Source organism: Camelus bactrianus, chromosome 11 (genome assembly GCF_048773025.1).
Source record: "Camelus bactrianus isolate YW-2024 breed Bactrian camel chromosome 11, ASM4877302v1, whole genome shotgun sequence".
Taxonomy (NCBI): domain Eukaryota; kingdom Metazoa; phylum Chordata; class Mammalia; order Artiodactyla; family Camelidae; genus Camelus; species Camelus bactrianus.
In genome coordinates, this window is record NC_133549.1 from 27765864 (window position 1) to 27781689 (window position 15826).

The window sequence follows — 15826 nt, forward strand, 5'->3', positions numbered from 1 at the left end:
AGGCAAGGGGCTGTTTTGGAAGATGAAGGTATTAGGAAAAGGGAGAGTAACATAGACTTCAATGTAGCAGTCAGAATGATGGAAGAGGATGCCTCTGATGGGACTGGATCACTCCCTAGCTACTGGGAGGGATGGAGAGAGAAGACACATTTTGCTCCCGAAGCCTCTCTTTTCAGGAGCTCCCACCTGGTACACATCCCACGGTGTAGTAATGATGTCTACTCTTTATTGACTGCACTATGCTGGGATTTATCAGGAACTTCACTGTAAAAGGGACAGAGTGTGACAGTGGGAAGAGTAGGAGCTTCAGAGTCAGTCCAGTGAAACTTCTTCACTCTGGTTTTGCATGTGACTAGCTGTGTGACATTAGGCAAGCATCTTAAACTCTTGAAGCCTTAACGTCCTTATCTGTAAAATGGATACAATAATAGCTACCTCGTAGGTTTCTATGACACTATTTACAAAATACCTAGCACCCAGAAATGCTCAATAAGCCTTCCTTTTCTATCTTCTTATGCACAACCTGTTGGACCTGAAGAATTTGAAAGTCCCAGACATGATGAACACAGAGAAAGTACTTTTCTTTGTAACATCGTATAGTATAAAAATTTTGTTCCTTCAAATGTCAACTCTTGCGGATGTCATAGTGTTAGCTGTTCAACATATCCTTGGAAGATTAACATTGTTTACAGATGCTTCAAGTTGCAAATTAAAAAAAAAAATCCAGATAGAGAAATTGTCACACAATTCCTAAAGTTCAGAACTCCCTTGTTTCTATTCTCTCACATGTCACTAGACTGATTTTTCTTCAATGCAGAAAATGAGGCATTTTGTACAGACTGAAATAACTATTCTTTCTCAGTTTCAGCAAGAAGTTCAGCATTTATCATTTGTTCAACAAAGTCGTATTCACTTTTTCCAACTGAGAAATATTTAAAGGATTTCATTATATGTGGGGAAATTTTCATCAATCAGAGATTTAGTAGCTACCAAAAAAGGCCTCCACAATTAATCTTTTATAACATGAATGTGACTTGTAATCTCTACACTAAGAATAAAAATTACTAAATATAAGGGGGAAATGATTCATAAACTATTATATTTCTTGGCAAAGAAAAACTGCTTTATGATTTTTAAGATGTTTGAAAATTGAAATGAAACTTACATGTTTGAAATTATTGCCAGATGCAACACAATTCGAACACAATTCACTAGCTGCATCACATGCACTGTGATTTAGTAAAAGATATTCAATAATTCTATGTTCCATAGAAATCTCACAAGCACAAGTATTTCATTCACAAAATGCATGGTTTGGCAAGTTTCCAGGGCAGGAATTTGCTGGAGGGGAGGTAAATTTATTGATTAAAATAAATCAAATGACGGACATTTCCTCCAGAAAACCGGCAAAATAATAATAGTCAGAGACTGAAAGCCTTACAACCAAAACCAGAAGAAAAGTCTGAGCTATTTACATTTATTACAGGAATCCAACAATATCATAGAGCAAACAATCAGATATTTGAGAATTCTCAAATTAACATTGAGAAAATTTTAAAATACATATTTTTAGGGTAGGGCTTTCCAAAAAACTATGATGTGAAATCTGGTGTTTGTTAAGGCTTTGGAGTACTTATAACTATATTCTCCCTCTGGCCTTTGCATGTTTATATGCACTAAACAATGAGTATTCTTTGATGGAACATATGTAGAAACAGTCCAGATAGTTCTTAAACAGGCCAGCAATATTTCCTTCCTACCCCACATCTCAGTTCCCTCTTGGTGCTCTCTTTCCTCATTTTGGTTACACCTCCACCATCAGCATTTGTTATGGACAGGATGTTTATGTACCCCTAAAATTCATATTTTGAAATCCTAACCCCCAGGTGGCTGTATTTAAAGATGGGGTCTTTAAGGAATTGATTAAGGTTAAATGAGGTCATAAGGGTAGGGCCCTGATCCAATAGGATTAGTATCCTCTTAAGAAAAAACACCAGATAGCCCTTTCTCTCTCTCTCTCCCTCTTCTTACACAAGTGCACAGCAATATGGCTGCTGCCTACAAGCCTAGAGGCCTCAGAATGAAACCTGCAGACTAAGATGGCAATTAAGAGGCTCAATGTAATAGCCACAATAGCATTTTCATACACATCCTTTCTTTAACTGCTTAACTTTGTGCAGATTTGGATTCAGGGAAAACACCATTGAGATGCTGGACACACTTGGTCAGGAGAGTTTCATACAGATCCTTAAATCACTCAGCCCTGCTTCTATTCTAGAATCAGAGAATGTGAGTGTGAAAAAGGACCTCAGTGACCTAACCCTGTCAACCTAACCCTGGTTTTGCTATGATTCTGGGGTCATAGAAAACTGCTCCATACACTGGGCACACCTCCTGGGAGACAGATGGGGGTGAAGTGGTGGATAGTTAAGTAATACACTTAAACATCTGTTTATACTAAATCATGATGTATTATTGAGTGCAATACACATTTTTTAAACACATTTTTAGAATGCATCAAAGAAAGGCATTATTGATAAAACTGACAATAACAACAAAGAGCTGAAAGATTGAAAATTACTGTGGGACAGACAACGCCTTAAAGAGTTTATGTATATTTTGTTAAATAATTGTGGAAAATAGGGTTGTATTCTTATTATTACAAAACGCTATTTCAGAAAACGGAAGCATTTCTAAAATAGCCCTCCTCTCATCACGGTCATATTATTCTGTTTCATTTTCCTCATAGAGATTTTATTTTTTTTCCTTGCTTATTTTTTATGTTCCCTGAAGCCCATTCTCAGAGCCTAAACCAGTGGCTGCTACGGAAAAGGAACTCAATGAGCTTTTGGCGAAGGCCACACAGCTGGTCACTGAAGCAGACGCCACCATCACCAGATGGTAAGCACCCCGAGAGCAGGAGTCCGGACCATTTTGTTCTAAACAGAGGCTGGCAGGGTGCCTGCTCCATAAATATGTCCAGAAAGAAAGAAGGAAAAAAACAAACAAACAAACAAACAAACAAACAAAAAAACCAAAAAACAAGTAAGGAAGGGGACGAGGGGGAAAGGATGGATGAATGGAAAGGTTCCCAGAAGGGTCTAGAGAGCTTCTGCAAGGATTCTCCCTTCTTGGGGGAATGAACTCAGTTCAAGGTCTAAGTGAGCACTTTCCTTAACAGGGGCACCGGGGTACGACAGGGGATGGAGAAAGAACAAAGTCTTAAAAAACGTCTAGAAGAAAGGGGGAAACGGCGAAAGAAAAGCAGGAAGAAAAGAAATAGAGACGGATCACCCCCTTTAAATCAATTTGAAAACAGAGCTAAGCGCGGCCGGTTGCCATGGCGACCACAGGCCAGAACAGCCCCACCCCATTGGCTGAGATGCCGGAGCCAATGAGAAAGCGCGATGTTGGCGGGTCTTAAAATGGCTGCCGAGCGGCCGGCTCCCGACGGGTAAGTAGGGCTGGTTGCGGGGCTGGTTGCGGGGCTGGTTGCGGGGCTGGTTGCGGGGCTGGTTCCTGGCCGGCCCGGGCTCAGGCGTGACAGAGCTGGGAAGGCCGGGTGCGGGGAGCGAGGGAGCCGGCGTGGGCGGCCTCACAGCCTCTCGGCCGAGCCCGCAGCGCCTTCGGTCGGGCCCGCGGGAGTGTCGGCGGAGCTGGCGTCCTCTTTGCTCGGACAGGGCGTCGCAGAGCCTTCCCCAGCCTCTTGGTGGGCGAGGGGTTCTCCGTCTCACCCCAGCCAGACTGACAGGGGTTGAGGAGGCTTTCGAGCCGGGAAACAGACTCCTGTTTACAGTTGCTGTACCCGGAAAAGAGCTGCAATTGATGGGAGTGTCAGCAAGCTCGACATCCTACATCAGAACCTGCGGCGCTTAGTTCCGTGCCGGGAGGGGATTCTTCCCGTTTGGGGATCGGAGTGTGACCCTGCTTCCAGAGAGCCTGCGGAGTGCCGGGTTGTGCACCCAAGCAGGAAAACGTGTACCTTTCTAGAGCCACGCTCCTGCAGTCTTGAACCCTGTAAGTATTCTCACCGCGGCGTACTATTGAAAATGAGCCTCCAAATGTTATTGGCTACCTGTGACGCTTTCCATGCAGGGTCTTGAGTCTGGGGAAGTGTTTTCTAGCCCTTGACTAAACAAAACACTCTCTTTAATTAAAACACATGCATACGTGCAAAATCCTGCCAAATTGCTGATTTATGTGGGTAAACGGATTGGTAACTTAAATCCGAAGTCAGGCCTGTGATTTAGTTGTCCTTTCTCTACCTTTTTGAGAAAAGGGAGCACATTTATTTTATAAAAGTGAATAGGACATTTACACTAATGTTGATGATAACAAACTTAAAAGTATTTAAGTTAAATAACTAATTCCCAGCCATAGAAACTGATTATTGTGTGAATTATTTAACACGGTCTTCAGATTGATGGATGGTGGTTTATGATTGTCATACAAGTAAGATTAAATTCAGGTCAGACAAGGTTCAGATTTCTGTGATTATTTCTAATTGAATACAAAATTTAGGAAGTCAGACAGCTTCATTTAGTAAAAATGGAATCGAAATTTTGGAATATTAGAGGCAGGGGACATTTACCCGCTAAACCGCTCAGATTAGGTTTTGGATGTAAACAGTTGCCTGGACTTCTAGAAAATGTGACATTATTACCTAAGTATAAATACCCGAGAACCTCTGAAAGTGAGTTTGATGTATGCAATTTAGTATAGTATTTTACATAGCTTTCTGCCCTTAAAAAAAAAAAAAGAGAAAAAAATTCTATTGAGTCAAATTTTAAACAGAATTGCAGGTTGGAGACATTCTTCAGACCCACTATCAAATCTTTGTCTCCAGGAATATATTAATACTTAAACTCTGCCCTCCAAAAGTTATAATTTGAAGCTATAGAGTTCTGTTTTTGTAATTTAAGTGGCTCACAATGCATTAGGTGAGTCAATTCCCTCATCTGTAAAGGGAGTTTAGATAATATTGCCTAGTGGAAGGGTGGTTTGAGGATTAAGGGTAAAACAGTGCCTGTCACATTGTATGTCACATACAGCTATGACCCGCTTTGTTTTTCTTTCTGGTTTTGTTTTTTTTTTGTCATAATTGGAATTTCCTTCCCTTTCTCTTGAGCATCTTTTAGGTGTCCTCTCTGAAATTCAGTCTTGCTGAAAACTAGCAATCATGGCTGTGGTGGCGAGGTTAGGAGAGAAACTTTATCTTCTGGGGTATTGGGGTTTAATCAGTGTTGTGTCTGAGAGGGTGGAGTGTTACAGCAGAGAATGAGGTGATTCTGGGCATTTGAGCACATATAATATTGAGATCCATAAAGAAAAATTTTAGAGCCGCAAGACATCTCAGCTATCTGGTCAAACCCTTCATGTTATAGCGTAAGATTGATGCAGTGGTTTACCCACAATTAGGTTGTTCAGGACTAGAAACCTATCTTTTGACTTTCAAAACAGTGTTTTTTTGTTTGTTTGTTTTCCTACTATACCATCTGGTTCCCAATCCTTCCACAACCTAGAACCCCTTTTATTATAATTTGATACCTTCATGGATGCTGTATTTTGAAAGATTGTGTCTACTAAACTATATTCATTAGCTTTTGTTTTTGTTTTTGAATGAAAATCAAGTCTATAGCAACCAGTTAGAGCCTCTGATGAATGACTATGTGGTGAAGAAGAATGTTTCATTGATTTAAGTCTCCTGACTTAAAGGTGGACGGTATTGTTTGAGGGCAAATAAAATATATTGGGCTTTTTGAATATTGAAATTAGCTTAGAGACCTCCATTACTGTCCTCATAAAACTTTTGAAAACCCTTAGATGAGGGACTGCTGAGCTGTGTCATGTTCTAGATGCCTTGCCCAGGTGTGCTGAGTGGTGACTGTGTGTGGTTTCCAAGGGCAGAAAAAAACCCAGCCATTCAGACTAAAATGATACAGAAATATTTTTTGTTCATTGTAAATTGTATCAGCCCTGTACTAAAGAAGTGCTCTGTGTAGTATACACAGAATTTTATTTTGTAGAATAATAGTGGAATGGAAAAAAAACTTCACTCCAGAGGCAGAGAGTATATGAAATGAAGAAGCTGACATTCAAAACCATAGAGAAAAAAGAGATTCTGAATTACGCTTTCTTCAGGGCTAAAATGATTAAATTAAAAAATTTGACTTACAGGCTAAAGACATGAAAGCTTACATATTAATATGTACTGTAGACTTGGCTATAATCTACACTAAAAACTTAAGTTTCTTGTTCTCAGGTATAGCACGTCTCTTGAGAGTTGCTGAGTAATTTTTGCATTTGAAGGGTAATTTGAAGTGATCTGCTTTAAAATGAATACACTCTGAAAAGCAAAGAATTAGAGACATTTCAAAGAACTAGAGAATCATAATCCAGAGCAACCAAAACAGAAGTAGCAGGAGGCCTAACATAGGACCAGTTGGTACCGTAGTACAGTTGGAAATGCACGAAGGACATGTACATGCTGTGAACAGAAAGGCAGTGTTGTCAAATGTAAGCCCAAAGCAAGTCACAGAGCAGCCACTGCATATTGGCTTATAGGTGATTTATAGGTGAGCTGCTGCTCAGGTGGGCAGGTTCACTTTGCAGGGTCCTCAGTGGCCACCAAATTGCCCTAGTGTTTGTGTGTGTGTGTGTGTGCGCGTGCGTATGTTATGGTCACAGGAGACTGGCATATCACTTTAAAGATGTTTAGGAGTTAAGTTCAGAAACACACCTGATTTCAACTTTGCCTTGTTTTATGGGTTTGGACATAGAGTCCACTTTTTAAAAGTTGGTTTAGTTTTTTTCTCCCTGTGGGTGCACACAAGAAATGATAATACCATCCAGTGACATCCTGAGGATAGTTCTTAATGCCACATCAGCAAGAACTAAAAATAGATAATTTTGAGAGGCACATCCCCTTTGAGCACCCACAGCTGAAGTCTAGGCTGAATGGTACTTGGCTCCTAATGGACAGAAGCTTGCCGTTTGTGTAACATGTTGGTTCTATGAGGTTAGGCATTTTTGCCTGTTGTGTATACTGCTGTATGTCTTGAAGAGGGCCAGGCACACAGGGGGCATGTCAAAGATGCAATGGACAGGGGAAAGAAACAGTGGGTTCAAACATAGAACCCCAATTATGCTAAGAAAGCTAACTCTGAAATTTGTTACTGTCCCTAAGTCCTGAAATGGAGGGTGAGACTAAGGTGTGTTATATGCCAGTGGCAGAGTCATGATGAAACTTACTATCACTCCCCCGACCCCCGCTTCTTAGAACAGTATTTTTTTACTAGCTCAACATCTGTTTTTCAATATTGGCATATTTTATACGATGTCCTTTGTGCTCGCAGAGTATCGCGAGATTACCTCCATTCCTACTTTTTAAATCCTCAGGCCAGATTTAGGGATGTGTCCAGGTTTTATGGGGCTTGGAGTTTATGTAATTTGAAAGAAAGAAATACAGATTCTAAATAGACAATTAGGTATAGCACTTTGAAAGGACCTGTGCAAAAAAAAGCCTTGAAGCTTAGGTTCCATTATCTTTCTGGTAATTTGCTTCTGATTTTATTGTTCCATTCAGAAACAATCAACATTTTTATAGAAACTTCATGTCAGACTGTGGAAATCGGGGAAGTAAATGATTTGTATCAGTTGCTAAGTGAATGAACCTCAAACACTAGAAACCTCAAAACGACCTTTTGAATGCTGCCACCCATAATAGAAATGATAAAAATGCAGTACGTGGCTGCAGAAATAATAGGCAAGAAAAACTTGGTGTTGATTGGGTCTGCAGAACCTCCTAAACACTGTTGAGTGTTTTGGTGGCTTATCTCATTGCATCCTCAGAATAACCCTGTGTGCAGTGTAATTATCCCAGTATTACAGATGTAAAAACTGAGGGTCAGAGGTGTTAAAGTGCTTCCCTCATAGCACTAGAATATAGTGGGGTCAGAATTACAATTGGAGCAGTTAGATGTCAGAGCCCTTCCTCTTAAAAAGCCAAGAGAGTGTTTTGGTGAGGATGTTTCAGAGAGCTAGCAGCCGATAAGCTGGACCAAAACTGTGAAGAGTAAGCGCCAGTTTCTTTCGACCTGGGAGGACGGTCTTAAAAGTTGTCAGGAATCTTTTTCAGAGTGATGCGGAATCCGGCGGAGACAATGCCGGTGGCTTTCTTACTAGGTTAACACAATAGGGGGCAGAAAACTCAGCAAGAAAGACTTCCAGCCTTCCATTTTATTCCTTCAAGTTGGTAGTAAATCATGCACAGTACAACCACCTTCTCTATCCTAGGCATCTTTTGAATCATAATTACAACCTCAATTTTTAAAAGTCATTTTTATTAGACTTAACAATAGTTAATGGTTCTCTCTACCAGTGGGCTGTATAACTAACAACAAAAATTATCCTGAACTTTAACTTGTTTCCCAAATACAATATTGTTATATTAAAAAGCTGTACATTTAAATTAAATTGTTAGGATTACACTGCATTTAGTATTATGTTAGCAAGCAGTATAGAATGTAAAACTAGGACGTCCTTATTATCACCATACTTTTCTCAAACTGCTTGCACAGCTTAAAAATTTTCTTTTGAATAATTGTCTATTCCTTAGACAATTAGTTAAGTCCCCTAAAGTTTTATACATTCAAATACAGGTGGAACATTCAATTTTATTTTCTTCTGTGATTGTTATGTCTTGAAATATAGTATAATAATTATTAAATTACCTGCAGCCTAAAATTGTTAGGCTCTTAATATTCTTGAGCAATGAATGCTTTTACTGAATTTCTTTTTTGGGGACAAAATTATCCATATATTAGAGAATCAACATATATTAGAGAATCAAGGTTCTGTTGCCTTGAAGTCGTTCATCTGTAAGTGTGTCTTATAACAAACTTGTTTAAACTGCTTTACACTTTTTAAAAAATTTATACACGCAAAAGATTTAAGTTATTTTAATATGGAGGGTACATTCTACTTTATACCAATAAAAAAAAATTTAGACTGTTCCCAAACCATTGGTATAAATTACTAGATTCCTGGGGTATCTTTTAATGGCTTTAAACTTCTTTCCATGTCTACTTTATATGTCTTAATTCATCTTTTTCCCTTTAGAAGAAAAGATGTGGAGTGGGCTGCTACCTCCTGGCCTAAATGAAAGTGATGTTGAGTTGGATTCTGATGATGAAGCCGCAGCAGAGAGCTCTGGCCATAACTTACAGGAAGATAGAGAAGATGGGACCGTTACAGAAACGGAGACCTCAGATACCCCTACCGATGGACCGAAAGCTGAAGCAGAGGCAAATGTGAATGCATATGAAGAGTGTCCCTCTGGAATTCCCCTAAATATGTGGAATGTAGGTTTTCTCTGATGTGTTCTTATTTATTCATTTTTCTTTTTCAAATGGAGGTTCTGGGAATTGAACCAAGTACCGAGTGCATGCTCAGTATGTGCTCCACCAGCTGAGCTATACCCCTACCCCCTGGTGTGTTCTTATTAACGCCTGCACTTGTGTGTGTGTGTGCCTAGTCCTGTGTGTGTGTGTCTCTGCCATGGGCAGAATGTTTGTGATTTGGGGAGGTGATAGGTAGGGAGGATTGACTCACAATACCTTTATTACTCTGTGGGTCTGTGGCGCTCAGATACTTCCTTTCATTTTTGTTTTGTTTTTTATAGAAAAAAGAGGAAGGAAAAAAAAACTTAGTAGGATTAGCTACTTGGCCTAACATAATACAAGAAGAGTTTCTGTCTTAATCTCTTTGTTGTCTATATGAGTTATTGAATTTTACTCTTATATTATGAGATTGACTTATTTAGAAATAAATGAAGCTAAAAACTCAGGTTGTGAGTCTCAGACAATAGGGTATTTCAAGAAGAACTGAACTACTTTAATTAAATTTTTATTTTTATAAATATTAGAATATAATTTTTATTACATTGTGTTATTTTTTGAATGTATGCTTTGTTTCAAAACATATATACTTCTCTTTTTCTTTTTCTTTTTTTTTTTTTTTTTACTTTTATATAGAAATTTCAAGAATTGCATAAAAAACGTTCTGAACAGAAAATCTCAACCTCGGGATCCAGAAGGAAAAAAAGAAAACGCTCCAGAAAAGGTGTTTTGTTTTAATTCAGGTTAATTGTCATTATTGCTAATGTTAAGTTGCGACCAGTTGAGCTCAACAGTTTTTAATAAATGGAATTTTGAAATACCCAAATACTTAGGTATTGACAATTTGTGGTTTTCTTTTCAGGTAAATTGAATGAAGAAGAATCTCGTAGGTAAGTGGAATTTAAAATCTCTTTCTGTTTTAGACAGTGTTGTAGAACTTGTACAAATAGGTGAACTTCTTACCTCTGAAATTTGAAACTAGTTGTTATGATGCAATTGTAGTAACCAATTAAAAACAAAAACAGTAAAAGTAAAAATAAGTACTTTTTGTGTAAAACGTAAGTTATTATCTGTCTTCCTTCAGTGAACAGTCCTCAAGTGAAACCCAGTTGAAGGAGCTTACTCAGTATTTTGGAGTCAATGATAGGTTTGACCCCCCTGTGAAAAAGAAAAAAATCGAAAAGGTAAGGTCTTGTTTTGGTTGTTTTAAAATTCTTTTATTATTATTTTTTAAATTGAAGTACAGTCAGTTACAGTGTGTCAATTTCTGGTGCACAGCACAATGTTCCAGCCGTATATATGTATATATATATGTGTATATATGTATATATATGTGCACACACACATTTGATTTCATACTCTTTTTCATTAAAGGTTATTACAAGATATTGAATATACTTCCATGTGCTATATAGAATAGATTTGTTTTTTATCTGTTTTTAAAATGTATAGTAGTTAATATCTGGAAGATCTTTTTTGCATCTTATATTAGCCAGTAGGAAGTGTTTGTAGTTAGCCTTGCCTAAGATATATCTCCTCATTAGTTTGTTTGGTGAAAAAGTTAATGTGTGCAAGATGCTACGTAAACTAATAGATATAGTTACAAATCATTAAGAAAATTGTTAAGAAGCAAATGAACAAGGAAGGTACTGTGAAGAAATTAAAATGGAGGCCCCGCTTTAGCTGGGAAGGCCTCCCTTAGAAGATGCCATCTCACAGGGACCTGAAGGATAGGAGGGAGCTGTCTATCTAAAGAATGCCAGTGTAGAGGTAATAACCGTCGTGGGCCATTTGAGTAACTGTAAGAATGTCAGCCCGGCTGGAATGGAGTCAGCGAGGAGGAGGGTGTGTGGCCTAAGGTCAGATTGGAGAGGCAGGCAGGCAGCAAGGGACCAAACTTTGTAGGACCTTAAAAGGACACAGTAAGGAACTGGGTTTTAGTCACAATGCAGTTGAGTCATTCAAGAGTCTTAAGGGAGTGACATGATCTAAGTTATGTTTTAAAAGATTGCATCTTATGTGGAGAATGGACCTTGGGGCAGCAAAAGTAGAGGAGAAGAGAACAGTTAAGAGCAGAGACTCTTCTAGGCCTGAGATGATGGTGGCTTGAACGAGAATGGTGCTGCTGAGGGTATAAAGCGGATGGATCTGAGGCATGCTGCAGGAGTGGAATCTCCAGTATTTGCCTCTGGATTGCTTGTGAGGTGGCGGGGAGGTGTGGGAGCATGAGGAGGGGAGGGAGCCATTCACAGTTTACCTTAAGCAGCAGTGTGAATAGTCACAGACGGGAAAGCTTTGGAGAAGCAAAGATTTGGAGTGGGCCTGTGCAAAGTTCGTTCAGGGGCACGGGCAGTAGCAGGCAGGAATAAACAGACTTGGTAAAATGAGGCCGGGGCTTGGATTGGAGTCTGAGCTTGAGATGTATGTTTGGGAGTTGTCAGTCTGTAGATGAAGTGAATGAATACTTAGTAGCAGCTTGAATAAATGAGTCACTTAGAGATACACAAAGGGGAATATTGACAGAATTCAAGGGCATGAAGCCTGAGCTCTGGGTGTAGGGACAGAGGCACAGAGGCCTGCTGGTTGAAGCCCAAGAATACTGTATCCTGCATGTGTGACAGGATCATTGCTGTACACTACTGAGTGCGTAGGAATCGTTACCATTTTCTGATTAATTGTTCTTGTGAAAAACCTCCGATTTTAAACCCATCGTTGGGTGGTATTGTGTCATTGAGGGCACATGCATTAAAGAGCTGCCACAACAGAATTTTGCGTGTGAACCTTTGGATTCCAATTTTGCCAAGAATTCTTGTCACCTAGTCCCTAGAACACTGGAGAATTGGAACCAGGATCACTCTCTGCTGCAACTGATTACAGCTGCTGAGCAATCTCCTTTTTACAGATGTTCAAGCAGGTGCAGAAATGCTCAGTTTCTTACAAAGGAAGATCCCTGGTAGAGGTTGAAACTAAAACCCGGGCTTTATTACACCATTCTCAGTCCCCAGCTTCACTGCCACAGGGGCTGGTGAGCATTTTAAAATGGGAGCACCGTGCTCTTGCCCCTTGTGAACCTGGTGGGCTGGGAGGAGGCTCTTGCGAGAAGGATGCTCTTGACTGCAGCACACCTGTTCTGAAGCCTGAGGGAGGAGGCTCATGCTGACAGCAGGGGTCCACAGGCCATCTCTGGCCTGCTTTGGAGTTCCAACCGCTGGCTAGATTATTCTTCTGAGGAAAGGAATGGTTAAATATTGGTTCTCATAGGAAATATTTTTTACAGTTTTACCTGTGAATTAAGTGGTCTTTGATTTTCAATTATTGATAATATTTGTAATGTTTTCTCATAACTATGTTGGCTTTGGAATGTCTAAATTATTTCCTAGGGAAGTTAAAGCCGTGAAATTCAATTTTTAGCCTTTCCAAAAGGTAGAAATGTAGGGAGTATTTTTTTACAGTCTATTTATTTTAGAACATTATTATTACCCTACATATGTGAAATTGTACCTTCCTGATCCTGGCAAGATATGGCTAACCTATCATTATCTAAGATGTGGAATTTGTGAAGGATACTAGGATTCCTTGTGCAGGATCTTTTAAAGAACTGTTTTAGGAACTAGTGTTCTGTTTCACATTGTACATTTGATGTACTCTAGAAAAAAATTTTAAGTCAACACCTTTTAAAAAAAGAGGGAAGACCACTATAAATGCTTTTGTAATCACCCATTGATCTGTTTTATGAGTTTGAATTTCCTTAACGGTAGGCATTCCTCTCAATGAATGACATTTGACTTAGAAAGTCATGGCATCCTCTAAACAAGACAGGCTTGTGTCTGCTCAGGATGTTCCCAACATTTACTATTCTGTAAGTAAGTGTACGCACAAGAGGAAAGGAAGGATTTGGTGACACACCAGATTATTTCATATTCTCTTGGTAGTTCAGCACAATTGCAGCCAGCAGGTTCACACTCGTTCTTTGGTTTGGGACACTGTTTTACATACACCTCTGCTGCTGTCATGTTGAAAATTTCTACTGTGAATCCGACAGAGTAAACAGACATTGAAGAATGTCCACATTGGAGGCACCAAGGTAAAAGCTAAGAATAAGTTGAAGTCCAGCAGATAATAGCTACTGCTCAAGAAATCTAGAAAGGATCCTGAAAATCCGTGATGCAGTTTGGACAAAACTAGCATGGATTTCTGGTCTGTTATTTTATTTCTCTGGAGCAGAGGCTGATCTGTTACCAAACCTCAGGGACACTTTTTTAGTCCATATTTACTCAATCACTCAAATCTCAAGATCGGTAAAACAGAACAAACTTCTTAATCTTGTGTGTATCATGTGGTCCTTTTCCTTTTTTGTTCTTTTTCTTTTTTTTTTCTTTCTTCTCCCCCCATCCACACCCCTGCCTTGGAACACAGCCAAGCTAAAACTGTTGCTCAAAACAAGGATGTGTGTTTCCAGCACTGCTGTCACCTGCTTCCCTGACAATGCAGAGAGGCTTATATTTTTAAAATGTAATCTTCCTCATATCTAAAGCTGTTTTAAAGTGTTCTTTGTATTAAATACAGCTCTAATTGTGTTTCTGGCAGCAGTTCTGGGACTTACCAATAATTCTGTAATCATAATTATTTTGAATCTGTGTGGGAATTTTTCTGGAATAAATTTTACTCATTAATTTCATTATAAATGTTTCAGGTGTTCTTTAGTTGAATCAATTTGATTAGTCAGCAGTCACTTTTGGAAGTAGTTTTATGTGTACTTAATGGATACTTCCTGGCAAGAAAAACCAGAGATTCTTCTAATAATTTTTAGAGTAATCGTACAATGTCTTTGATAATCTTTTTTTAGTTATTTATGAGAAGAAACTGCTGTTGTAAAGTGTGGCTTTTTTCAAACTTATTTTTTTAGCAGAATACATTTTCTTACTAGAATCTTACATGGAGCACCAATACACAGACCACAGGCTGGCTGCCTTGAGTGGGAGGGAGCAGGGTGGGTGGTGGGGGGAGAGTTGTAGAGGTGCCCCAATGTTCCCCTGGTATCAGTTTGCAAAGCTTCCTCTCTTGATCCTTATGTGATCCCCAATACTAGTCTCATAATACAGGTGAAGGACTGAAACCCAGCATGACTTAGCTAAGAAAACAGAGCAGGTGAAAAGTAAAATGAGATTTTAACCCAAGCCATTTTGGTCCCAAATCTAGATTTTTCTGAGGTAATAGCCCAACTTAGTTTTTACTTACCTGATTCAAATAATTTAAGTTGGCGTGATTTATATGTAAAGATCACAACACTTAATGCTTAATTCTTTTTTTCTTCCTCCTTTATGGAGAAATTACCTATTTTTTTTCCCCTGCGGTCCAATGTAAGACTTTTAAAAAGCTTTAAAACTCAAATCTTATTTCATGAGATAACTTACTGACTCAACATTGAATTCTGGGGTCATATACTTGGGTCTGAGCCCTTGACAAATGATATGGGGTCTGTAGTTAAATAGAGCTGAACCTTCTCTTTGTCTTAATGTTATCCTGATAAGTTTAATAATATGAGTAATTTATTTACTGAATGACTAATGACGTTCTAAGAACTTTACTAGGCATGTTACTTGTTTTTTTTTTTTTCCAACCTTTACCATAACCTAGCAAAGAATGTGGCAGTATTTTCATTTTACAGGTGAGATAGCCGTAGCCTGTAGAGGTTTGGGATCTCACTCAGGTTCTTGACCAGTCAGTAGAGGAGCTGGAATTTGAACCCAGGTCTGACCTCAACAACCATGTTCTTTTGTAAACTGTTATTAACTTTTGGTCTTAAAGTGATGGAAGTGTTTTACTTAAGGATATTTTTTTAAATACTAATGTAAACATTTTGAAAGTATTTGGAATGTTAATATCTTTTCATGGAAGCAGAGAGTTTGGATGTGCATATGGGTGAGAGGAAGATTATAGAAAAGGCATACCTACTCTTGCTTATTCTCTTTCCTTCCTTCCTTCCCCTGCCTCAGCCTCCTATGAAGCAGGAAGAAGAGTTAGAATCTGCTGAAAAGGAAGGAGGTAGGGCTGAGGGTATATGAGAAAATGGAAAAGACATGGAACAACTTCTTAAAGGAATATGGGAACTTTCAAGGGCAGAATTGAGAGCCCACCCAGCTGAGTTTGAAAACAGCGTTTAGTAAAGCTGATGAATTGAGTCATTCAGTTTTCTCTGACTTTGCTGGGACACCTGGATGTTAAAAGCGGTGGAAACGAATGGCTGGGAACAGCCAAAACGAGATGTGATGCTGGAGGAAGCTGAAGGTACTGCTTAGGTCCATGCTTCTCAAACTTTAGCCTGTTTAGGATCACTGGGTTGCTGGGTCCCACTCCCAGAGTTTCTGATTCAGTTTCGCATCTCTAACAAGTTCCCAGGTAGTGCAGGTGCTACTGGTCCAGACCCA

General features: G+C 39.2%; 1 protein-coding gene across 4 annotated transcripts in view; it reads left to right on the forward strand.

Moving 5' to 3' along the window:
• The first annotated feature begins 3380 nt into the window (after positions 1–3380).
• FAM204A (family with sequence similarity 204 member A) overlaps positions 3381–15826 on the forward strand; it is a 29201-nt gene continuing 16755 nt past the window's right edge. The window contains exons 1-6 of one of the 4 annotated variants that reach the window (XM_045506520.2): positions 3381–3454; positions 3797–4017; positions 9121–9362; positions 10035–10122; positions 10261–10288; positions 10483–10582. In XM_045506520.2, coding sequence (XP_045362476.1) covers positions 9129–9362; positions 10035–10122; positions 10261–10288; positions 10483–10582 — 450 coding nt within the window. In that variant the 5' untranslated portion in view covers positions 3381–3454; positions 3797–4017; positions 9121–9128. Of the gene's footprint in view, positions 3455–3476; positions 4018–9120; positions 9363–10034; positions 10123–10260; positions 10289–10482; positions 10583–15826 lie in introns of those variants that run through there. The other 3 variants (XM_010969861.3, XM_045506522.2, XM_010969860.3) reach the window with 3 other exon arrangements.